Source organism: Plutella xylostella, chromosome 28 (assembly GCF_932276165.1).
Source record: "Plutella xylostella chromosome 28, ilPluXylo3.1, whole genome shotgun sequence".
NCBI classification, from domain to species: Eukaryota; Metazoa; Arthropoda; class Insecta; order Lepidoptera; family Plutellidae; genus Plutella; species Plutella xylostella.
Genome location: NC_064008.1, coordinates 2,439,852 through 2,462,626, shown reverse-complemented (window position 1 = coordinate 2,462,626; position 22,775 = coordinate 2,439,852). Strand labels below are relative to the sequence as shown.

The following is a 22,775-nucleotide window of genomic DNA, read 5'->3' as shown; positions in this document are numbered from 1 at the left end:
AAAGCAGCGGTGGCGTTATGGATAAGATCCCTCTAATTATAGACCATACGTTCAAATAGTACTATTTCTTTTAAATTAGGGATTTAAATAAAAATATTTTAAATGCTCATACTGTAAACTTGTAAAGGATAGTACGGATTTTGGTGAAAGTTTCTTTGTTTTCTCTCCTCATTGGTATTTGCAGTGATATATTTTGTCATTTACTTAAACAAAAGAAGCATTAACATCATAATCCCCGGCCAACCAATATCGATTGTCGAAGCCTCACAAATACCTAATACACAGAATCGCATTCTGTATATTATGTACTGATTATACTCGTATATTCACTCACCAGCTCACCACGCATATTTGCAAAAACCCTTGAATTAAATTCGCAATTTACTGAATTTATTAATATTCTGGCATGTCTCGATTAGTTCTAGGCAGCCGATATGTAGTAGCCTGCCTGACCTCTTGCAGATTTTTGGTAGAAATTAATAGAATGATTTGAACATACATATTTGTAATATTACCTACATCAGTAATTTAGTATTTTATTTGGAAATTCTGTGTCAAAGAGACGAAAACGTGTAAGTATTACTTAATCCAGGAATTCTCATGGGATACCTATTATTTCGTCCGCGGGTGCAAGTCATAAGTAGAAATGAATGAAAGTAAACCCAGTTGAGTATTTGTTCTCGGAAACGGTGAAGTTAATTTTCATGTAAGCCTTTCTTCACATTCTTTTATAAATATTCTTTATGCGGAACCCTTGTCAGCGTAGAGGGAAACAAATAGGTTAAATACATTTCTGTGGAAGTCCAGATTGTATACTGGAAATGGAATTGATTGCCTTCTGTTTATTCGCACTGAAAATATGGCCATCCTTGATAATATGTGGAGCCTTAGTAGCCCTTACCATTAACACCTTTTGTATATGCTAATCGTTGTCAAACACCAAACATTATTATGTACAGTAAGGGGCAGATAAACCTGACCCCCCTCAGAAGCATTGTATGTACTTACCTAATTTTATGCACTAAAATATCCGTTCAACTTAATTAAATTACGTAAAAACTTCCTTTAATTATAATTAGAGCCAATAGATACGAATTATAAGATTGATTCCATTGATCCAGAGACCTACCCTGTAGTCGCAATATCGACCGCAAAACAATAGTTTTTTATTGTGTTTGATTTCACGGGATATATAGACTGTCACTGTGATAGTCTCGGTTAGCGCGCAGCATCTTGTAACTTCGCATTTCATCAATGAAGACTTACTAGTCTTTCCGAAGCTAACCGAAAAAGCTTTGTGTTATACGTTATACATAGAAAGAAAGAAAGAAAATTTATTTATTTCTAACACACACAGAAACAACACATACATTTAAAAGAAAAGGTTAAAAAGTAATAAAAAAATAAGTAAGTAAAACAATAAGCATGAATGTTGCTTCTCGGTGCTGAAATAGGTTCTAGTTTAGCTTGATGCTATGGCAGGTATACTAAACTAACTAGAACCCTTGGGTGAAGTCACGGACTGACTTGACACAAAAAAAACATAAAAAAACAAACATAATAAAAAACAGTAACAATACTTATATGCTTAAACAAACATCGTCTGTATTCATGTAGACAGCTCCGTTTCATAATCTTCATTGACTGAACATAAATTTAAATAAATAAAATACATTTAGATCTACGCTTTCTACACTTAGAAAACCGTATTGATACACTACATGTATTATTATGACATCAACCTCATAGCTCTTTTATAATAACCCTCTTTCGGTCAGAGCAGGCAAAATGTGGGCCCATGTCATACGAATAAAATCATGCATCGGTCCCAAGTAATGGAGTGGAATTAAGTTAAACTATTGCCCACGGGGCCGGGTCTAGGCAAGGTTGGGAACCCCTGATCACGGGGCCGGGGTTTAGGCAAGGTTGGGAACCCCTGATGGAGCGAAGGTCCCCGACATAACTCAATATAATTCTAAAAATGCCCGGATTCCTTCGATTAAAAATCTTTCAGGGGTTCTCGGAAAAGGCTCGCAGAAAAATTCTCGTTTTAATGCTCCGGGAAAGAAATATATAAGGCATCGCGTTTCAATTTTACATTCCATGTATTTTTTTATGAAATGGGGTGAGTAAAAAGTATTTTTTTCTAAACATGGATGAATTTCTATGTTTTTGTATGAACTTCGAAGACTGAGACGTAAAAATGAAATTTAAAAAGGAAGTGATACAAATTTTAAATGATGAACTAAATGATTAAAATTGTTATTAATATTATTACTATTATTACTATTTGATTAAATCCACTTAATAGGTAGGTATGATAGTGTGAATGTTAGTTAGGTACTGCATGTGCATGTAAAGTAGCATGTGTAATTGTGTAGATAGGTAATTTAATTTAATTTATTTAATTTCAATTGTATTATTCTGTAAACAATGTATCGTAAATATATGATTATTTTATACTATTTATTATGAACTATGAGTGCTGCCAATTATCTAATTATTGTAATTAATTCTTTGAGGAAAGCATTAAGGGAGTAAATCAAATGTTGTATTTAGTAATTAAGAATTGTGTTATTTAAGGTTTACTGCTGTGATTTTCCCATAAATAAATAAATAAATAAACTTAAATCTAGCTTAAAGTGTTTAGCAAAAACAAGCAAGTAGGTACTGTTTTATATACTTAATGATTTTTCAGAAAGTATTGGAAATATGTTTCAATGGTTCAATATGTCCACCATAGAGCTATTCCGAGCTGCGACTTCCCGGGCCCAAGTGGCCATAATGATAGCCGACCTACGATAGTAGATCTGATGGCACCTGAAGAAGAAGAATTGGAAATAAAATTGTTTAGGATATTTTTTTATTTTCATATGCCTAGGCGAAGCACGGAGGCAGGTTTAAAATCTGATAACTGAAATAAGTTTTTTAAATATCGCCAGTATTCGGTCGTTTTAATTGAATTTTCATCCCAAATTGGTGCATCGCCCAACGTAATGTATGTAAATCGAATGAATACATTCCACCTGCACTAGTTTGTTTGAAATGTCTCTTTATATTTATGAGAATGTATGTTCTACAATAAGGTTTATTTAAAATAATGAGACTTATGATATCGATGACCTCTGTTAACATAATATTAGTAGGTATTTGATTTGACTCGGACTGCAATAATAATATTATGCCTTTTAGGCACATACGAGCCCTTAATGTTAAAAAATGCTCAAAGCTCAATTCCTACTATTTTCCTCTAAAAATTCAAAAGGAAGGACTCTTATGGCGAACAAAAGCTAGTAAAATAGATTTTCATGAACAGCTTTTTGGTCAAACACTATACCAATAACCAGGCTATGTAAATATTGTACCAACACTATGTGAGCAGTAAAGCGCTGGGTGAATATTTGGAGCGCTAAATTTGTCAGTTTTCATCGGGAGAATCTACTTATTTTTCGAATTTTGAGGCTATATTTGTATGGTACATGTAAAATGAAATTCTCTATCAAGGCCTATTTACAGTTTTACAACGATTCATATAAAATTAAAAAAAATGTATGACCAGATAACACTCAAATCCCATTTATATGGCGCGTCCAAACTCCAATTTCGTATACATTTTAGTTCATAAGTCTTACAATGTTCGCTTTGAAAACATTAAAATATAAATCCTTTATATTTCAATATATACTCGTGAAGTCCTTAATATTCATTGTCCTCTAAATATAATACAATAAAAGTTATTAAGCTTTTCAAAACGTCCGCACCATAAAAACTAATTTGTCTGGCCGTGTCTTTTCACGAACGCCACCATTGAAGGGTTGAATATTTTTGAACTTGCGTTCGAGTTCAATCAGGTCAGTCCACCGCCCGTCTGCCGGCAGAGTGCACCGTCCGCGTGCGATTTGTGACGACGATAAATTGTGATAGCAAGCAGATAATCTGGACTTTGTACGGTAAGTGTCCTAATTTATATGTCCTGCCCTACATGCTTGCTGATGATACTTCTGTTTCGTTACTTAACCACATACGTGATCACACTGTATTCTACCTTTTTCCATAACAAGGTAGATGATTAAGTTCACAATTTAATTAATAATTTATTGTTTTTATGTAAAAACTCATTTATCTGCCACTCATTTGTCTGTTTTTATCTGGTACATAATGCCAGATGAATTTGTTGATGCCAGACCAATTATAATTAAAGACTTATGTCTACGCTAGGCTGGTTTGGACACGTACTCAGGCGTACTGAAAACTGAACACGCCTTCACCTGGGCCATCGCGACTATTGCGCAACACTTCACTGCAAAAACCTTTGACCGGAGTGATCTTGGACATGAAAGAGAGCTGTGCAACTCCTAGCTCTTCTTCATTTGTAGATCCTCGCATGACACGTTTGCGCTACCAAAAAAACAAAGAAATCAGCCAACTTCGCAAAGTTATCGAGACCCTGAAAAAAAGAACGAATGTTACCGAAAACAGCTAGGAAGATTTAAAGAAGATAAACAAGTCAAATTAAGTATTTCGTCAAGTACAACATCCATTCAAAAGGCTATAAAAAGAATTTCAAGAAAAACCAGCAAAGAAGTGAAAGCCCGAATTGCAAGGATGTCTGAAGTTTTGAAAAGAGAGGTGCAAGTATTTTACGAAGATGATGATAATAGCAGATTATGCTCTGGAAAGAAAGAGTTTATCGTCAGAAACAAAACAAGGAAACAAAAACGTTACCTGAATGATAGTCTTCTTAACTTGCACAAGAAATTTTTGAAGACTACGTCACTTGCGATTAGCTATCGCGCATTTTGCAAACTTAGACCGTTCTACGTTCTTGTACCAGATTCAAAATCAAGAGACACATGTCTGTGCACTCTCCATACCAACGTTGAATTGTTGATTCAAGGCCTTTACCAGAGGAATATTATTAGCACAAAAACACCGCAAAGTCTTTTATCTTACCTGTGTTGCGACCCATATAACGTGGATTGTTTGCAACGGACATGCTCAGTATGCAAAGATAAAGTGGTTCCATATCAGGAATTTGATAACTCTGTCGATGTGGTCTATTGGCAATGGATTACTAAACAAGACATGATTTCAGGACTACAGAAAAAAATCAGGACAACGGAAAAACAGAAAATAAGTCAAGCACCTTTGATTTGCATTGATAAATTGGAATTAATTCTGAGTGAATATTTTATTCATTGTGCTAACATCGCAGCTCAGCAGCAAGCTTTTAAAGCTTTAAAAACAGATTTGCATGATGATGAAGCAATTATTCACATAGATTTTAGCGAGAACTATGCTGTCAAGTGCAACCAAGAAATACAGTCCTACCATTTTGGTGGTAGTCGGAAACAAATCACTTTGCATACGGCTGTATTATATTTCCTAAATATGACACAGGAGAAGCAAGAGCAATCTTTATGCACAATAAGTGACTGCTTGAGGCATGACATTTCTGCGGTTTGGGCTCATATAATTCCTATTCTTGAGTACTTATCCGAAATCAAACCAGACATTCGAACACTGCATTTCATTTCTGATTCTCCGTCCAGTCAGTACCGAAACAAGAAAATATTCCACGTGATTTCATTCCTGCACATATACATAAAATCTGTGAAAACTATCACTTGGAATTATAGTGAAGCAGGACACGGAAAAGGTGCACCAGACGGCGTTGGTGCTGTACTAAAACGTACTGCTGATCGAGCTGTATCTCAAGGTAAAGATATTAAAACTATAACTGATTTTATGGAAGTACTAGAACAAAACATAAAAAACATTATACTGAAAAGAGTATCTGAGTATGATGTTAATGAAAAAGACTTACTTTTTCCCCAAGAAGTAAAATGCTTCCCGGGCTGTATGAAAATGCATCAAATTATTTGGAACAAGAATTCTGATGTACTGGCTGTCAGAAAACAGAGTTGCACACAAAAGGAATGTCTGTACACATCAGTAATGTGTAAGCATAATAAGCATCTTGGATACTATCGCATGGATACCACTAAACAGAAAGAAGTTGATGTAACGCCATTAAGTGAAGCACGAAAAGTAGAAGTGGGAGCATCTTTTTGGACAGGGAAAGTGCAAAATAGAAAACTAGACGAAGAGAATAAAACAACTAAAAAAACCGAGGTATTATGAAAGAACGAACAATCACGAAAGTTGATGCTAATAGCCCACAAATAATCAGAGGTCGATGGAATGTACTCAGAAATATGCGATTACCATATGGAAAAAACAAAAATTCATCCACGACAGAAACAATAGAAGCGCAAAGTGCAAAAACCACAGGAAATCTCACGGAAAATTATGATATCGGGGAAGACCATGTTAGTGTTGACCTCCAAAACATAAAATCTTATTGGCTTGATGACGATGACTCTGACCATGATTTAAATATTTTTACATAATGTTTCACAAAACAAAACAAAAACAAAGCCGACCCTAAATAAGGATAAGGCAAAGAAGAAGAAGAAGAACATAATGTTTCTGCATCGTGAATCCCTGTCGTCATCCCTGCACTTTCTCATCTCTGAAGATTGTTATTTATTTTGTTAAGACCAATGAAAGTTCCTATTCGTACATTCCCATGTTTGCTATTTTTTATATTAACATGCTGCTTACAATAACAGTCTCTTAAATATATTTATTTCTTGGTAACAGCATTTGAACATGCTGTTACCAAGAAATAAATATGTATATTTAAGAGACTGTTTTAGATTGATAGACATAGAACAACGCGGACTCGGTCGTACTCAATGTTGATAGATAATCACTTACCTTCTTCGCTTTAGATTCTTCGAGTATTACATTTGTTTTTAATTTCCAATGGGTTGAGAAGATTAAATTTGATTGAGTGACGTTGAGTTTGTGTTAAAAGACTGAGTATTGTAAAGAATTTAATTTACCTCGAAACGATTAAATATTGTGTTATTTTTAAGAGCATGTTACCTAACTATCTCATATTATTTTTAATTATCCTGACTGATTTATTTTAAAAAATGCTGGTTGTGTTTAAAATAATGTTAGAAGATCTGTATTTGATTTTATGTTTAAAAACATTTTTTACTTAACTTGATTGAATAAACATTTTTTGAATTAGACTTTATTTATTACGAGTTAATGAATAATTTATAATTGATTTGACCGAGCCTAATTTATATGTCTGCATGTTCTCATTGTTCTGGCTTATTCCTCATTCGTTTGGCAGGCTCATTAATTCACTTACCGTATTTCACAAACTACTCGTCAAAACATGAGGCAAATCACATTATATAGGTAATCTTCGATTCCCCTAAGCACGAGTTTACAGCAAAAGGGCTAGAGTTCAATTTTGAAAAATGCCAGGTAAATGAGGCAAAAACACTCGTTTTCAAATATTCACCCCGCTGTACTTTAATTAGCAAATAACTGAATATTTATGGGGCAAAATTAATAAGCACGCGACCATTTGCGGTTGACCCACCTACTCCCTGACACTGAAAGTTAATTGCAATATTTCAACTTTGACATTCACTAATGGATTTTAACTGATCCGTAATTACCGATCTATGTATTAGTTCAGTTCAACTATCGCCTCTGGCACCTCATTAAAAAGTAACTCAAACATAGGAGACACTGATTTAATTTCCTCGAGGATTAAATAATAGGTTGATTGTTCCACGAAAAAACTTTTTCTGATATTGACAACTTGTGTAATACTAGAGCGGGAAAGCGTAAGGGAATTCTGCCTGAGTTCAGTGGAAATAATTATGATCATTGTCAGTTAAGCCCACGAGCTAAACGATAATAATCATAATTAGGTACATCCAAATGAAAGCGTACGATCTAAGAAAATCACCATCATCAAAACTATATGGGCCTTACCTTACCACAAAAACTCTGACAGTATATTTTGCCGCCGTGAAACGTCTGTCCAATTTCATTTTTAAACACTTTATAGTATTTTCCTAAACCCAAGTTTTCCTTTCAGCCTCACCAATATCAACGCCGCGCTTCTCGGGCTCCTCATGGCTGGCTTTGCGCGCACTACGAGGCGCATATAAGCGCGTGCGCGTAAGAATTCGCGTGCGCCCCGAACGCGCAAGAGGCGTGCTGCTGCTAACAGGAGAGCATGACGACCTGTCGGGTGATTACCTGGCCTTGATACTGCGCCAAGGACGGGTGGAGTTGAGGTGAGCTCTTTGTGTGTTATGGTCGCCTGGTACTTTAGTGCTTCTGCTTCAGGGGGACAAACAGTCCAACACATTTTCATGACTACCTGTCGGGTGATTCTTATCTTGCGCTGCCGCTGATACTGCGCCAGGGACGGGTGGAGTTGAGGTGAGCTCTTTGTGTGTTATGGTCACCTGGTACTTTCGTTTTATGGACTATTGTGATTCAAATTCAAAGCTCCCTCCATAGTTTTTATGCATTTTCCATGCGTAAGGGCGCTTACACACTTACTCAACGTTGTATTTAAGCGTGAAAGAAGTACAGATAGACCTAACACACTTTCAATTAATAATTATCAATTCAAGTCCGCATTGTTCTATGCCGGTTAATCTCTTAACTCCATTTTCTCATTAAGTTATTAACAATCTCCCTAGGCACACTAGCATCTAGATCTAGCTCTGCGGCGTAGCAACAGGTCTCGCTGAGTGAACATGACAGGATCACTCTAGTATGCAGTTTCCAATTCAGCCGAGTGAGGCGTCGGTGAGACGTTCATTAGTTATGCACGCCTGGTACTTGGAGTCCAACAGGTGCCGCGTGAGACCCCCTTGTTGATTAGTGCTGCGGTGCATTCTTTATAAATTTTCAAACCTGTTCCCATTAACATTTCTCGAAGTTTTAGACTGACTTTCTAACACATCTGTACCCAGGTAGGTACTACTTATTAAGATATCAGATCAGTAATTGATTTCCTTGATGATATACACTTTTGTGTCGTAATTTTACGAGACTGTTTCTGATATGCTATCAACAGAGCGGTGGTAGCTCAGTCGGGTAAGCGCCCACTTCTCACGTCAGAGATGTGGGTTCGAATCCCGGCGCTGTCATGTACCAATGAGTTCTTTTAACTTAAGTACAATGGATACCATGAATACCATCGCTCTTACGGTGAAGGAAAACATCGTGAGGAAACCTGCATATCTAGATCTAGCACATCTAGGTATGTGAACCCACCAACCCGCAGTGGACCAGCGTGGTGGGAAATGGTCCAAGCTTAGGAAGGCAGTTTAGACCTTAGGGATATGCACAATGGTTCCATTTGAGAGAGCCAGGTGCAGGTACTTACACCCCCACAGAGAATAGAAAAGAATAGAATAGAATACCTCGCTCCCTCCCACACCAGCCTCACTACATATTTTATCTCTTTCCCCACCAATTTCCACTGCGGATGCAATATACCTTGCTCCCCACACTAGTCTAACCACATATTCTCTCTCTTTCCCCCACCAGGTTCGACTGCGGCAGCGGGGCCGGCGTCCTCCGCTCCCCTGAGCCAGTGAGGCTCGGCCACTGGAACACCATCTCTGTGTACCGACACCGATGGGACGCGTGGCTGAGACTGAATAATGGGAAGAGGGTGCGGGGGCGATCTAAGGTAAGAATACTTCTGAATGACTATACTGACCTATGTATTATTCATTTGATAAGTAACGTTATGTACTAAGCATACTGATGATGCAAGAATTGCAAGATGAGGCAAAAGTTCTCCATCGCGCTCGCTCTCGAAGCCGCGCGATGTGATTGAGCGCAATGAAAATCTTTTGTCTTGTATTGATGTGCGCGTCTTGCGCCCCGTGCTAGTCCTTCTGATTGAGAAGTCCTGTCCCCACGGTGCCCGCCTTTGACCACTTTTAGTGTTTGACACCGATACGCTACGAAGAGGATAATTTATGATCACTCAAAAACAGTTTTTTGGTGAGTATGTATCTCCCTCTCGTGAGGTTTATATTCATTATATACTGTAACCACAATCCAACAGAGTGTTTGAAAGTCAAAGCCCCACAAAAGCTTGCAAAAGAAAGCAAACCTAAGTTCTAGACGTTGTATTTTATAAAATGCATTAGACTCACCCGTGGTTTCTGCAAATCGTAATGAACAGACGTCGAAATAAAAGTCTTGAGTGTAAGCCAACCGTTAAATGATGTCCTCGTATATACCACACACAACCGCAGCCGTTTTCTGAGAAACAGGCTGCGATATAACCTTGGCTGGTTCCCACAACCTCATTAGATGCATATACGTACTCTTTGGGAGTCATTAAGTCCTGGTACTATATTTGTACTGGTAGGATTTCGTTTGGGAGCTACGCTACCAGACCACCCAGATAGATAGACACATTTTAAACTTATAAAAGCCCGCTTTCTTATGACAAGGTTCCACTTTCAAAACGCCGACACCATTTTTTTAAAACATTCAATTTAACATTTGAAAAGTATATGTATTAACGTTTTTAGTTGGTAATATTCTGAAGCGCTGTTAAATGTACTTCAATATACCTATCGGACGGCGTCATTAAGTAACTTTTCAGTTTAGGGGTGATTTGGTGGTATTTTCACTGTAACTTTTTCATTGCTCGCGAATATAGTTAGTGGTGAGTTGTAATGTTTTAGTTTCACTATACATAACTTAACATTCTACATAGGTACAATAGTATGTTCATAATAACGAAGAGACTTGATCGGCCAGTATTGCGGCTGCAAACTGTGACAATTAACTTTTAGCTCCATGAAAAAGTTAGCGGAGCAACTTGTGGCATCGCGCCTAATGGGGGGAACAGACGGGGGTAATATCAGGTTTCAGACCAAGGTTTTAGCAGCTTAGGGAAAGGGAATTGCTGTAATATTCCAGGGTTTACCCCCGTAATAGAAAATAGAGGTTTTGTAAGTCTGGTAGGTTATTGTGTGTCTGGCTGGGTTAACCTTTAAAAGTTTGTTACTCTCGTGAAAATGCTAGTAAAAGGTCGTCTGAAAGATATTGCTTTGATGGATAAGACGTAAGCTTTTTGTACCCGCATTAGGTTGTAGTTACTAACTACAAATTTTGTTATTTTGATGGTACACGTGAATAAAGAGTACTTTATGTACGTATCTAGGAGATAAATTAGGGACGGGACGACCTAATAAAATTAGTTACCTAGTACCTAAGTACCGTTATCAGCTTAGTTCAAACTCACTTAGAGGTAGTTACTAGTTAGTGCTTGCGTAGGGTTAGTTTAATTAATTAGTGTGTCTAAAGGTCTGATTTATTCGTACACCTCTTAGGCTAAATCTGAGGTGGGGCCTACATTAATCTTGTTACAGTAGGTTTATAAATTACTTAAACCCATTATTTCAGGTAGCCTAGATAAAGCCTAGGTTGGACGAATACATTAAAGCGATTTATTAGGTTCATCAAACGTAATAATACATAGACAATATCTATTACGTAGCTTTTCTCTGCAAGCTTCCAAATTCCCATGGCAATTCCGGGATTAAGGGTGACATGCACCAAAGTGTTAAATCTAGATTTAGTGTTAAATCTCGATTTAAGAAACGTCAGTCCATATAAATTTATGGCATAAGTACTTAAATCGAGATTTAACACTAAATCTACATTTAATTTGTTGGTGCAAGTGGCCCTAAAACTATCCCAATGGGTAAATAATGGGTGAAATGCAGAATAATGGTACCGTAACGAAACCTGAAATGTAACGTAAGTATTTCTCAGTTCCGTTATTTATTATTTTAGGTTTTTTTACTATTCTTCATTTCACCCTAATAAAACATCCTGCCTGTGCAACTATTCTTATACATGTATACTATTGTATACATCTATAGTGCTGAACATAATTCGATTCATCACAGTAACGTGACGCCTGCCTGACACTCGACAACGGCTGTCAGTGTGCGCGCGCCCTTATAATGACGTCACGTCAACCGGCCGCAAACTAACGTTTTGTTGGGTTATATACCTACTAGCTGTTCCCGCGAGCTTCGCTTCCCCTTAAAAAGATTTCCTGTGGGAATTCCGGGATAAAAAGTAGCCTATGTTCTTTCCCAGGGTCTATACCATATGTATACCAAATTTCATTCAAATCCGTTCAGTAGTTTTGGCGTGAAAGAGTAACAGACAGACAGAAAGACACAGTTACTTTCGCATTTATAATATTAGTTAGGATATGAGGTATAGTATACCGTTTCTCGGAATCTTTTGAGATGACATGAGCAGTAAATATTTTTCACTATCATTTTATATATTCAAACATATACATTTCAAAAGAGGTACTAGGTAGGTATTCACTTTTCTTCACTCAAATTTAAGGATAGAAAGAGAACCGTCGCCACTAGTTCGCTAAGAAGCGCGAATGACAAACCGGGGTGGAAACGGTCCGTTTCCGCGCCGATATGTGTACCTTTACAAACGTGGGACCGATTTTATACTCGAACCCGCTTATATCTGATGCAACCCTGGTCTCCGGTCACAATGTTTTTGACGAAAAACTCCATTATTTTAAACAAAGACTACAATAGTTTTAGTTTAAAGTTGGTATTATTCACTATGTGCCTATTACCACCACCCACCGGCACTTTAGCAATCAGAAATCCTTAATACTCGGTAAGTGTAATCAGGGTAATTACACCTACCGAATGTACCGAGGCCGTCGACCGAATGGCGTAGTGGTTAGTGACCCAACTAATGAGCCGAAGGTCCCGGGTTCGATTCCCGGCTGGGGCAGATTTGTTTAAACACAGATATTTGTTCCCGGGTCTTGGATGTGCCCGTAAAATGGCAATAGGCCCGCCCCCTATTACAATGGGACTAACATAACACTCTGGCGAAAAGTGGGTGCAGCAATGCATCTCTGCCTACCCCGCAAGGGAGTACATTAGTACAAGGCGTGAGTGTGTGTGTGTGTGTGTTACACCTACCGAGTAGAGTGGCGAGAAAGTATCCTCAGCTAAGTAATAGTACTCGGCTGACGATACTGTTTCAGTTTTATGCGTAGTAGGTAGAGTATGTATGAAATATAGGATTCCTTAATTTTATATCACCCCCAGAAAATATTTGTTCAAAACTGACTCAGTAGAATCCCAACTTGTGCCACGTTATTCGGAAGACTTATTTGCATTAGACAACTTTGAGTTTCAGGAAACTTAAATCCATTCTGTCAAAGTGAGGGGAAGATAATCTCAAATTTCACCGTCCCTTGCGGTTTCTGTAAAGCTATAAAAATACGAGTGATTTATTTATTTTGGTAGGTACCTACTGTAAGACATTTTAAGGAAAAATATAATATCAATTACTTTACTGTACTGGCAATAGGCCCGCCCCCTATTACATTGCGACTAACATAACACTCTGACGAAAAGTGGGTGCAGCAATGCACCTCTGCCTACCCCGCAAGGGAGTACATTAGTACAAGGCGTGAGTGCGTGTTTTTTTTTTTCTTTACTGTAAGATAGAGCATTTTTGTATAATGCTTATCTTTTTTAAAATATAATACAATGCTACGTAAATTGCAGCCTAATTCGAAAATTAGGCCTTTATAATAAAAAATGTGTTCCATAACCGCTTTACCTTATGCAGTACATTGGTCAGTAAGGAAACCTGCCCTCTTCTCTGTGGTAGTTGTCACTCTAAAAGTGGTCAGATTTCTGTGCAGGCCACTGTACGGCCAGTAAACCCTTGTTAATCTAAAATCTATTATAATTCGCCGCCACCCACATTTCTGAATAACACCTTTCAGTCAGAGGAGACGCGGGTAAACAGGTTCTTAGGGGAACTCTGAATGTTATGGGGAATTCTAACTGATGGGCATAAGGCATAAATAATATATTATATAGGATAGATTATGTTTAATGAATTGCCATTGTCACTTCAATGTATCCGAAATAAAGCCAAATGTTTTTCTTCTGATGAAGTGATTATGAACGTTTTTTTTTTTACAAACTACTCATACGAGTAGGTACTGAGCCTGCTTTCATTATGGGTTCAATTTTGGAATTGAGAAATTTTGTGTCGCTAAATTTCTCAAGTCTAAAGTGTCAAGTAGGTACCTACATTAAAATAACACCCTGTAACCAGCTACTATGGTACTCTACTTTTACATAATATTGGTCCCAATTTTACATAATTTTAATGTAATGGTCTTAAACGCACGTACAACCGTAGATTTATTTGTTTCTATTAAGGAACCTTATAAACTGTTAAAACCCTACCAAGATACCAAAAGGGTTTCGGTGATTTTATCCATCATGTCAGTTTCACACTCCATACGCCTCCGGCTGTTGGAGGCAATAGTTTTTGTTGAGCGCGACCCTCCTCTGATAGCATCTTCCTACCGCCACGCCCGCCCGAATAGAATAGAATAAAACATGGCTGAAATTTTCACAATATTACAAAATGTAAGGTGGCAGGGATTGTGCGGTGGCAAACTTTATCCTATCAATGTAATTTTTTGTCACACTGTAACTACTATTATAGCAATAATTGTTTGTCTGTTTAAATTAGAATAAATAAATAACAAGCATCACTTACTGTTTCCAAACAACACAACATCTCTAAACTGTAACCTTTAAGTACTTGAAAGTCCAAGTTTGGCAAAACTAAAGTTTGTTTCGCGAAACAAAAAACTAAAGTTTTATAAAACCGGGTGTACCTAAGTGTGTATCACAATAATGACTACGGTGAGTAGTTGACCAGTATGAGCCAGAGTGTACGGGGTCCTTTAAAGTGTTACTGTGAAATAAACTCACGGGCAATGAAAAGGTTCCACTGAGAAAAGCACCAAATTACTTCTAACTAAACGGATAAAGCGAGCTTAATGACGCCTTCTGCAACATTGAAGTATACTAGGTATACATATTTAACAGAGCATCAGGATATTACCAACTAAAAACGGTAATAATTTGTTCAAATTTTAAATTAGTTGTTTGAAAACATCGGGGTTGTTTGGTGTCGACATTTTGTGAGTGGAACTTTTTCATTGCCCGAGAGTGTAACATACTCGTAATAAGCCACTTTTTTCTCGGCTCGCGAAAAAAGCTTGCCATGAAAGTTTTGATAATTGTAAACTGGTAGAGATTTCTTTCAATAATGGCTCTTTCTAATGTTATTTTTAGTATAGGTACTTTTTTATTTCTATGTTTTTGGTACAAATATTGGTGTACTTACATAAAATAATAAATACTGAAATAGTTGGGAACTGCAACAAATAGCTACCAGGCGCACATAAAATACCAGAGAGTCTTTATTTTACTACGTGGTCTGGAAATAACTGGCGAATCGATGGCAAACCGACTCAACTGTAAATTACATTTGTATGTACTGTTTATTGTGTTATGTATTACAGTACCGCGAACAAAGGGTAGGTGGATTAATTATCCACTCATGTATGTAAACAGCAAACGTTAATGTTCGAAATCTGTGTATAGAGGAATAGGTGTTAATATTACAGGTGCGATTATGTTATCATCTATCTGTTTATGAACTAGCTATCCTAAATATAAACCCAAAACAAATGTGATAAATGGAAACTGGATGAGTGCACTCTCGCTATAATCACATCCAAATGTGGGATTTGAGCATCCTGGCTACATAGAAACGTAGGCTATATAAATTTATAACAAAAGTTTTAAACCCCGCACATAAAAATAAGGGTGTTATAAGTTTAACGTGTCTGTTTATCTGTGTGTCTGTGGTAGCGTAGATCCCAAAAGTTTGTTTTAGCCATATTGAATCAAATCAGCTTAGCTGTTCGAAAATTATGCCACTTTTAGTGATCTCGGCTTGGTTAGGGTTTTTTTATAATAAAATGGTCACACATCGTCTCTCTCAGTACAATCCTAAATCACAATTAAGGCCCAACCTCACACAACACAAAAATCCACGACCGTCTTAACTGGGCCTTAACACCCTCGAGACGGAATAATATCATTACTTACCCCCATTTCCCGGGATAAAGGGTTTACGGGGGGGAAAGAAATAAAAACGAGTTCTCTTAGATAAATAATAACAAGAATAACCAACAAGATGGTGTGTCACATACATCAATCAACTATACCCAATCTAAATCTCTTGTTCCCTCCACCCGAAGGTTGTCTGGCAGAGATCGCTTTTAGTGATAAGACCGCCTTTTGTACCGTAATTAAGTTGCAATTTCTTAATCTTGTTGGTGTAGAAATAAAGTGTATTCTATCTATCTATCAACTGTATGCATTTTGTTTACTGTCAAACCGTTTAAAGTACAACAGTACAACCTAATGACAACCATTGTACCAATGAATAAAGTTACAAATCTCCCACTAATCCAAAATAAGAGCTCCGTGATTGAAGTGGGGTTTTATTTGCCGAGACCACAGACCTGTATTTGAGTAGACAACGCTTGTCTCATTCCTTGTATAGAAACCAAGCGTGCCATTATTTTTATACCTACTGTCATGTCAGTCACGTCACTTGAACGATTTAGTGATCGTTCGACACGTTGTCTATTCAAATACAGAAGAGCGATGCGGAAAAAACGCAGCACATTCTATTCGATAGTCTATTCGAAAGTGCTGTCAACCTGTCAACAACAAAATGGCGGTGTATAGATTTGCGAAAGTTTGACAGCTATCATTCCATAGGTCATTCTCAGAATAATATTATGTACTCTGTGGTCATTCTTTTCGAAACTCATTCGAATGGTAAAAAGTGTTCGAAAGTGCTGTCAAGTTGACAATAGTCGCACTCGCATTCGATTCTATTCGTTAGCTCGAATTTTCGTGATACGGGTACAGGTCTGTGGCCGAGACGTTTCTTTTGCATTGACACTCCATCTACTTCGTATATTGTTGATCTAAGGTTCTCCTAATTAGTTCTACGGGCGAGTCTTGTCGAGAGAGCGTTGGAGGGAACGCAATTGGTTTATTTTATTGAGGTTTTGTCCACGAGGTTCATTGTGTAGACCTTTTTATTCGAGTGGATTAAAAGCAGATTGGTATACAATGATACCTCTTACAAAGGGACTCATAGGTTAGGATTTATTTTTTTACTTGAATGTAGGTACTTACAGGATTTAAAAACGAAAGCAACATAATTATATTCATATGCTCACGATTCTTACGACTGTAATCCCATATGGGGTAGTCTACTGGTTCTTTTCTATTTGGGAGTAGTCAGAAGTGACTCGCAATTGTGGGTTTGTTGTTAACAATTCTATTAAAATATCACATCTTAGCCACAATGCAAAGTCTTGATGTTAGTAATGATCGATAATTATTTTATGTACACACTGTGTGTATAAACATATAAAGCTGATACAAAACTGGCGCAGCCCGTAGGGTTATTATTCATTAAACACAATAAAATAGGTACAATACAAATATTTTCGGTTTGACCGTAGGCAAAGTATTAATGTGTATATATTTAAGTATGATTGCTGTCATTGTCAAATAAAGTTTTATCTTTCTTTCTTTCAAAGATAGTCCAGTCAAGGAATGAGGTGTAGAGTGCGTGAGCAGGTAACTAAGCGATTCCTTCAGAAACTTGTTCAAGGGGCTTAGGTTGTTAACATACCAAAAGTCCTGACTCCTAGGTGATGAGCGGGGGGAAGGAGGGGGGGATAAAGTTACGAATTTTTGGTTTTTAGCTTATATCTCGAAAACGGTGCACCGGAGAGAAATATTATCAACTAATGAAATGGAGCTCTTAAAGTTATATAAAACTTTTATATCATATGTTTTTTTCTAATTCCTAACCGTTCTCGAGCTATTACCCTCGGAAAAAGTTAAAATTTACAAGAAAAAATCATTCATGTCAAAACTTTCAGAAACATTGCATCATAATGTCTAAACCTATTCATAAAGGAATGAAATGAAGAGGAAAAAAGTTGTAGATTTTTTAATTCCCTTTTAGAATATATATGCATATGCTGGTCAATGTCCAACCCGCCTAAAGTTACAGCTATTTTAAACTTGCATTTTGCTAAATTCACTGACATAACACACCGGGTTAGTAAGCTTAAGTGTAAGTAAAATAGCTGTAACTTTAGGTGGGTTGGACATTAACCAGCATTTTTATATATATTCTAAAAGGGAATTTAAAAATCTACAACTTCTTTCATATTCATTTTTTTCATTTATGAAGAGGTTTAGACAATATGAAGCAATGTTTATGAATGTTTTGACATGAATTAATTTTTCTTGTAAATTTTAACTTTTTCCGAGGGTAATAGCTCGAAAACGGTTAGGAATTAGAAAAAAACATATGATATAAAAGTTTTAGATAATTTTAAGAGCTCCATTTCATTACTTGAAAATATTTCTCTCCGGTGTACCGTTTTCGAGAAATAAGCTAAAAACCAAAAATTCGTACCTTTATCCCCCCCTCCTTCCCCCCGCTCATCACCTAGGAGTCAGGACTTTTGGTATGTTAACAACCTAAGCCCCCTGAACAAATTTCTGAAGGAATCGCTTAGTTACCTGCTCACGCACTCTACACCACATTTTGAGTCATTTATTGACTGGACTAAGATGACTGTTTCATAAAATAAAGTACTTACTAAGTGCTAATTTCTCCATAGTGACTTTTACACATATGTCAATAATTTAATATGAATGAATATGAATTTCCCTGGTTTCGATCTAACTGACTATTGAGAAATTGGAGCCACACCTATTTCTTTTTATTTCTAACTAACTTCCGTTTCCCTTCGTCCACAGGGTCTATTTTCCCGCATGACGTTCCGCGAGCCGGTCTGGGTCGGCGGCGCGGGCAACACCACGGGGCTGCAGAGCAAACTCGGCCTTAGTGAGGGGCTGCTCGGATGCGTGGACTTCCTGAGGATTAATGGAGACACGTATAGATTGGTCACCGATGCTGCGGCTACTTATGATATTGGTGAGTGGGTTAAAACAATTATCAGAGACAGACATACCTACTTAGCTCGAGTTTCATCATACTCTGTTAGATCATAACAAGGGATTAGTTCATCAATTATACGTCATCTTCATAAAATATTAAATCTTTGACATATGTGTTAGAAGTCAACCACCAATCCCTTGTTATGATCTAAAAGAGTATGGTGAAACTGGGGCTTGGCGTCAGTTTTTTCAAACCGTAGTTAACTATAACCATAATTAGTTAATTCATGTGTCAAGTATGACAGCTACATACTTAATACATTTTGTTAGTTTTAACTAATAGTTACAGTTTTGACCAATGGTTGAGTTAACTAGCCTCCCTAGTTAGGTCCTTATGTATAGGTACTCAGCTAACTAAATTTAATGTCAAACTTTTATATAAAAGAAGCCATTTTGGCAAGTTTAAAAATAAAGAAGAAAAACTAATCAACCTACAACCTACCAACCAATTAAATGTTTGATGAATTCTATACAAATTGCTTCTGAAGGTTTCATAAATTATAACATTTTGGTCCAATTATTAATTGGACATTAGTTTGACGGTTTTTCCATTTGATTTCTCATCAAGTCATATTTTAGTTACTTACTACTTCATTCATCGTAAATACCTAATATATTATTAATTAAACTAACGTTTACTAAAGAGACAAACTCAGTACCTGAGTAGAGTGTGTCCCTTAAAATACAGAGTGTTTAAAAAAAGTTTAGTATGCTTTTTTTAGACATTTTACTATTGGAATCAATGATATTTTTGCGAATTTCCTAAAGTTTTCAGTATTCTAATCTAAATCCCACATTCGTCTTACTATAACTTTTACATCGACCTGTATAAACAGATGTATAGTCTGACAAACTTATCTGTTCCGGTGAGAGCGAACTAAATTGATCCATATCTCATTACTTACTTAATTTAACACCGCTAGAGCAAATTAACAATACGAGGAAACTTAAAATCTTATAAAATGAAGAAATATTAGTCATTTATGTGAACTCTCACCGGAACAGATAAGTTTGTGGCACTGTAGTAGTTTCTATTAAATAAGGCCAATATTACTTACCCTACTGTCAACCGAGCCATTCCAACTTCGGCAAAGTAATAACTTCTGCCACGTAATCACAAATGACTTATCTGTCAGTCTACGTCAAAGGAAATCAACACAAAGGGCTAAACCTCAGAGGGGTTAAATAAGATTACAGCTATAGGTATAATCGATCCAGGAAATCTGTTACACAAACTGACAACGTCCCAGAAAAAAACATAAGTAAAACATTAAAATTTTCATTAAAAATAAATAAGTTAAGTTTAGTTTAGTGTAATAGTTACCTAAATGCTATTATAATAGTAAGCTTATAAATTTGCACTAACTGTAAGCTAAGGAAGAGCGGTGCTTCCTGTCACAGGCTCTGCTTAAAAGGAGGCACCAATCACGTTTAATGTATTGCATGTTCGTATTTATCGCAAATAAAACATTTTTAATTTTGAATTTTAATTAAAATTATCCAGCCGGTTCCGTAAAACTCTTGTCCTACCTGATGTTTTGTTCCATGTAGTCAGGAATGAAGTTTTATCTTTGCATGTGTCATAAATACTAAAATTAATATACGAGTATGTAAATAAGAATTTTAGTTTAATAAGCTCACACTCTTAAACACGCTGAAAACTAAACGAAACTTATTCCATTACGAGTTTGGAGAAGCTTACTGCATGGCTACTTATGTACAAAGTTTATGTATAATTCAATGAATACACGAGAGAGTATATAGCTAAGTGCCCGCCTGTAAGTTATGTAGGTATAAACTTATAATGCATCGCACATATACGGTATTATTACACTATTTGTTGGCAGACAAGTTAATAAGTCTTATAATTACTAGAAACTTTAAATCCTATCGATGTATCTGACTGTATATTTGTGTTATTTAGATGTCTAAAACCAATAAGAATATTGTTTACTTCTCTAACTAGTAAAAGGTTTTAAGCGTTCTTCTTCTTGGGAGTTAAACCCCAACCTATCAAGACCTAGGGTTTGTTACTAAGGTGATCAGTGACAGTCGCGACTGCATAACATTTAATAAGTAATTAGTACCAAATTCAATACAATTTAAATCCGAAAATCGTTAAGTATCAAAACAAATTCGCCAGGGCGCGCCTCAGAGACGTATGTAAATAAAGGACAGATAATACGTCATTATAGAAAGCCTTTTTTCGTGCACCCAATGAAACGTGATATCACCTCAAAAATCAATATTAAATAAACAAAATAACATAACAAGCTCTTAACGTTACAAACTGAGCTTTTACCATGTCTCGACACGACGTAAGAATCATCCTGTATATGAGAAACCTGATTCCGTATTCAGACGCGGTAGGACTTAGGTCTTAGGTCACGAACTAGGTGTCATCTGAAGAGTGTCATTGGCATATTGCGTTCTTGTTTGAACTTTCCTTATTATCTGTCCTTTTCTGACGTGAGTTTACTCGTATGTTGGTTTCTTTCTGTTATGTTTGACACTTCTTGTATTACCTACACTCGCTCGCGAGCAATAAAAAAGTTCCACGACGCTTAGAAAATAAACATTTCTTTTTACTTTCATAAACCCTACATACGACGATAGTAATTTAGTATATATTATTATTTGTTAGTTCTAAATTTTTTTTTTTAATTTCCTGCGTTTTTAATCGTAATTTCTCGTGCAAAAATGTATGGAATACACTTAGCATAGAATTGCGTTCGGGATTTTTATGTTGTAGGAATACAACCAAAGCATTAGCTATTAGAGAAGTAGGTCCTTCAGAATTATTTAAGTAAGTAATAACTATTCGGGTTATTCTAGGGGATGGGGTGACATACAAATCTCTTTTGCTGACTGTACATACATGTGCCTAAGTTATAGCTCTAACGCGGGCATGTCGGGACTGATTTGAATAAAATTTTGGGAAAGCATATATTTCGGATTAGCATAATACATTCCATACTTCAGGCACATCGCTACGCTCGCTCGTACTAAACTGTGACCTAACTTGGAATGAAAACTAGATTTATTTGGGCTTTCGGATAACTTTTTAATAATAATAAAGTTTAACCTAGATATTTATACGGTATACGTAAATAGTTTCTGACTCCACTGGAATAACAATATCAAACACATTTACATTTAATATGCAAAAATGTTGGAAATACAGGTTGTGGCATAATTCTATATACATAATAGAGGGTTACAACCATAGAATAACGAGTACTAGTACTGTACTTGTTATTCTATTACAATTACAACACACTGTTACATCAAACAAGGGATTAGTTGTTGACAATAGTTGACATGTTCTTGTTTTTGACACATTTGTGAAAAAGGTGGACATGGCGTATAATTTTATTTTAAATGACACTAACAATGTAGCAGAAAGGTGAAACCAAGCCTTAGTATACAGGGTGTTGCCAAAGGGGTATAGCGAATCTGAAATCAGAATTTCAAAAATTCGCGAAAAAAAAATCATTCTCCGTGGTAAAAAAGTCACGTGACCAACTAAGTTTCTATGGAAAATGAATATTTTTTTCACGAATTTTGAAATTCTGATTTCAGTTTCGGGCTTAGATATAACATGCTGCACATGCTGGTTTCGGCTTAGTATAGGTACCCTTTTTACAACATCCTGTAGATTAACAATCTGTGATGTAGTAGATGGAAGAAGCGGCCGCCTGCTGTAATCTGTGAAACGACTCGCTCAAGAACTAACTTGAAGCGCTAATCTTCATTAAACCAAGTTAAAACTTTACCTCAACTTAGCTTATTGCCGGGTATTGCGGAGGTACAGTTAGAAGTTCCCGAGAGTTTTTTTTTATACCAGTACCTTTTGAACACCCTGTATTTTGTTAAAATAAATGTAAGCCGAAAGAA

At 36.5% G+C, this 22,775-nt stretch overlaps 1 protein-coding gene across 1 annotated transcript in view; it reads left to right on the top strand.

Annotated features, from left to right (window-relative positions):
* LOC105382089 (agrin) overlaps window positions 1-22,775 on the top strand; it is a 54,732-nt gene that overhangs the window by 7,566 nt on the left and 24,391 nt on the right. Inside the window, exons 4-7 of the mRNA XM_048631161.1 lie at window positions 7,976-8,177; window positions 8,230-8,325; window positions 9,448-9,592; window positions 18,678-18,855. Coding sequence (XP_048487118.1) covers window positions 7,976-8,177; window positions 8,230-8,325; window positions 9,448-9,592; window positions 18,678-18,855 — 621 coding nt within the window. The remainder of the gene's footprint in view (window positions 1-7,975; window positions 8,178-8,229; window positions 8,326-9,447; window positions 9,593-18,677; window positions 18,856-22,775) is intronic.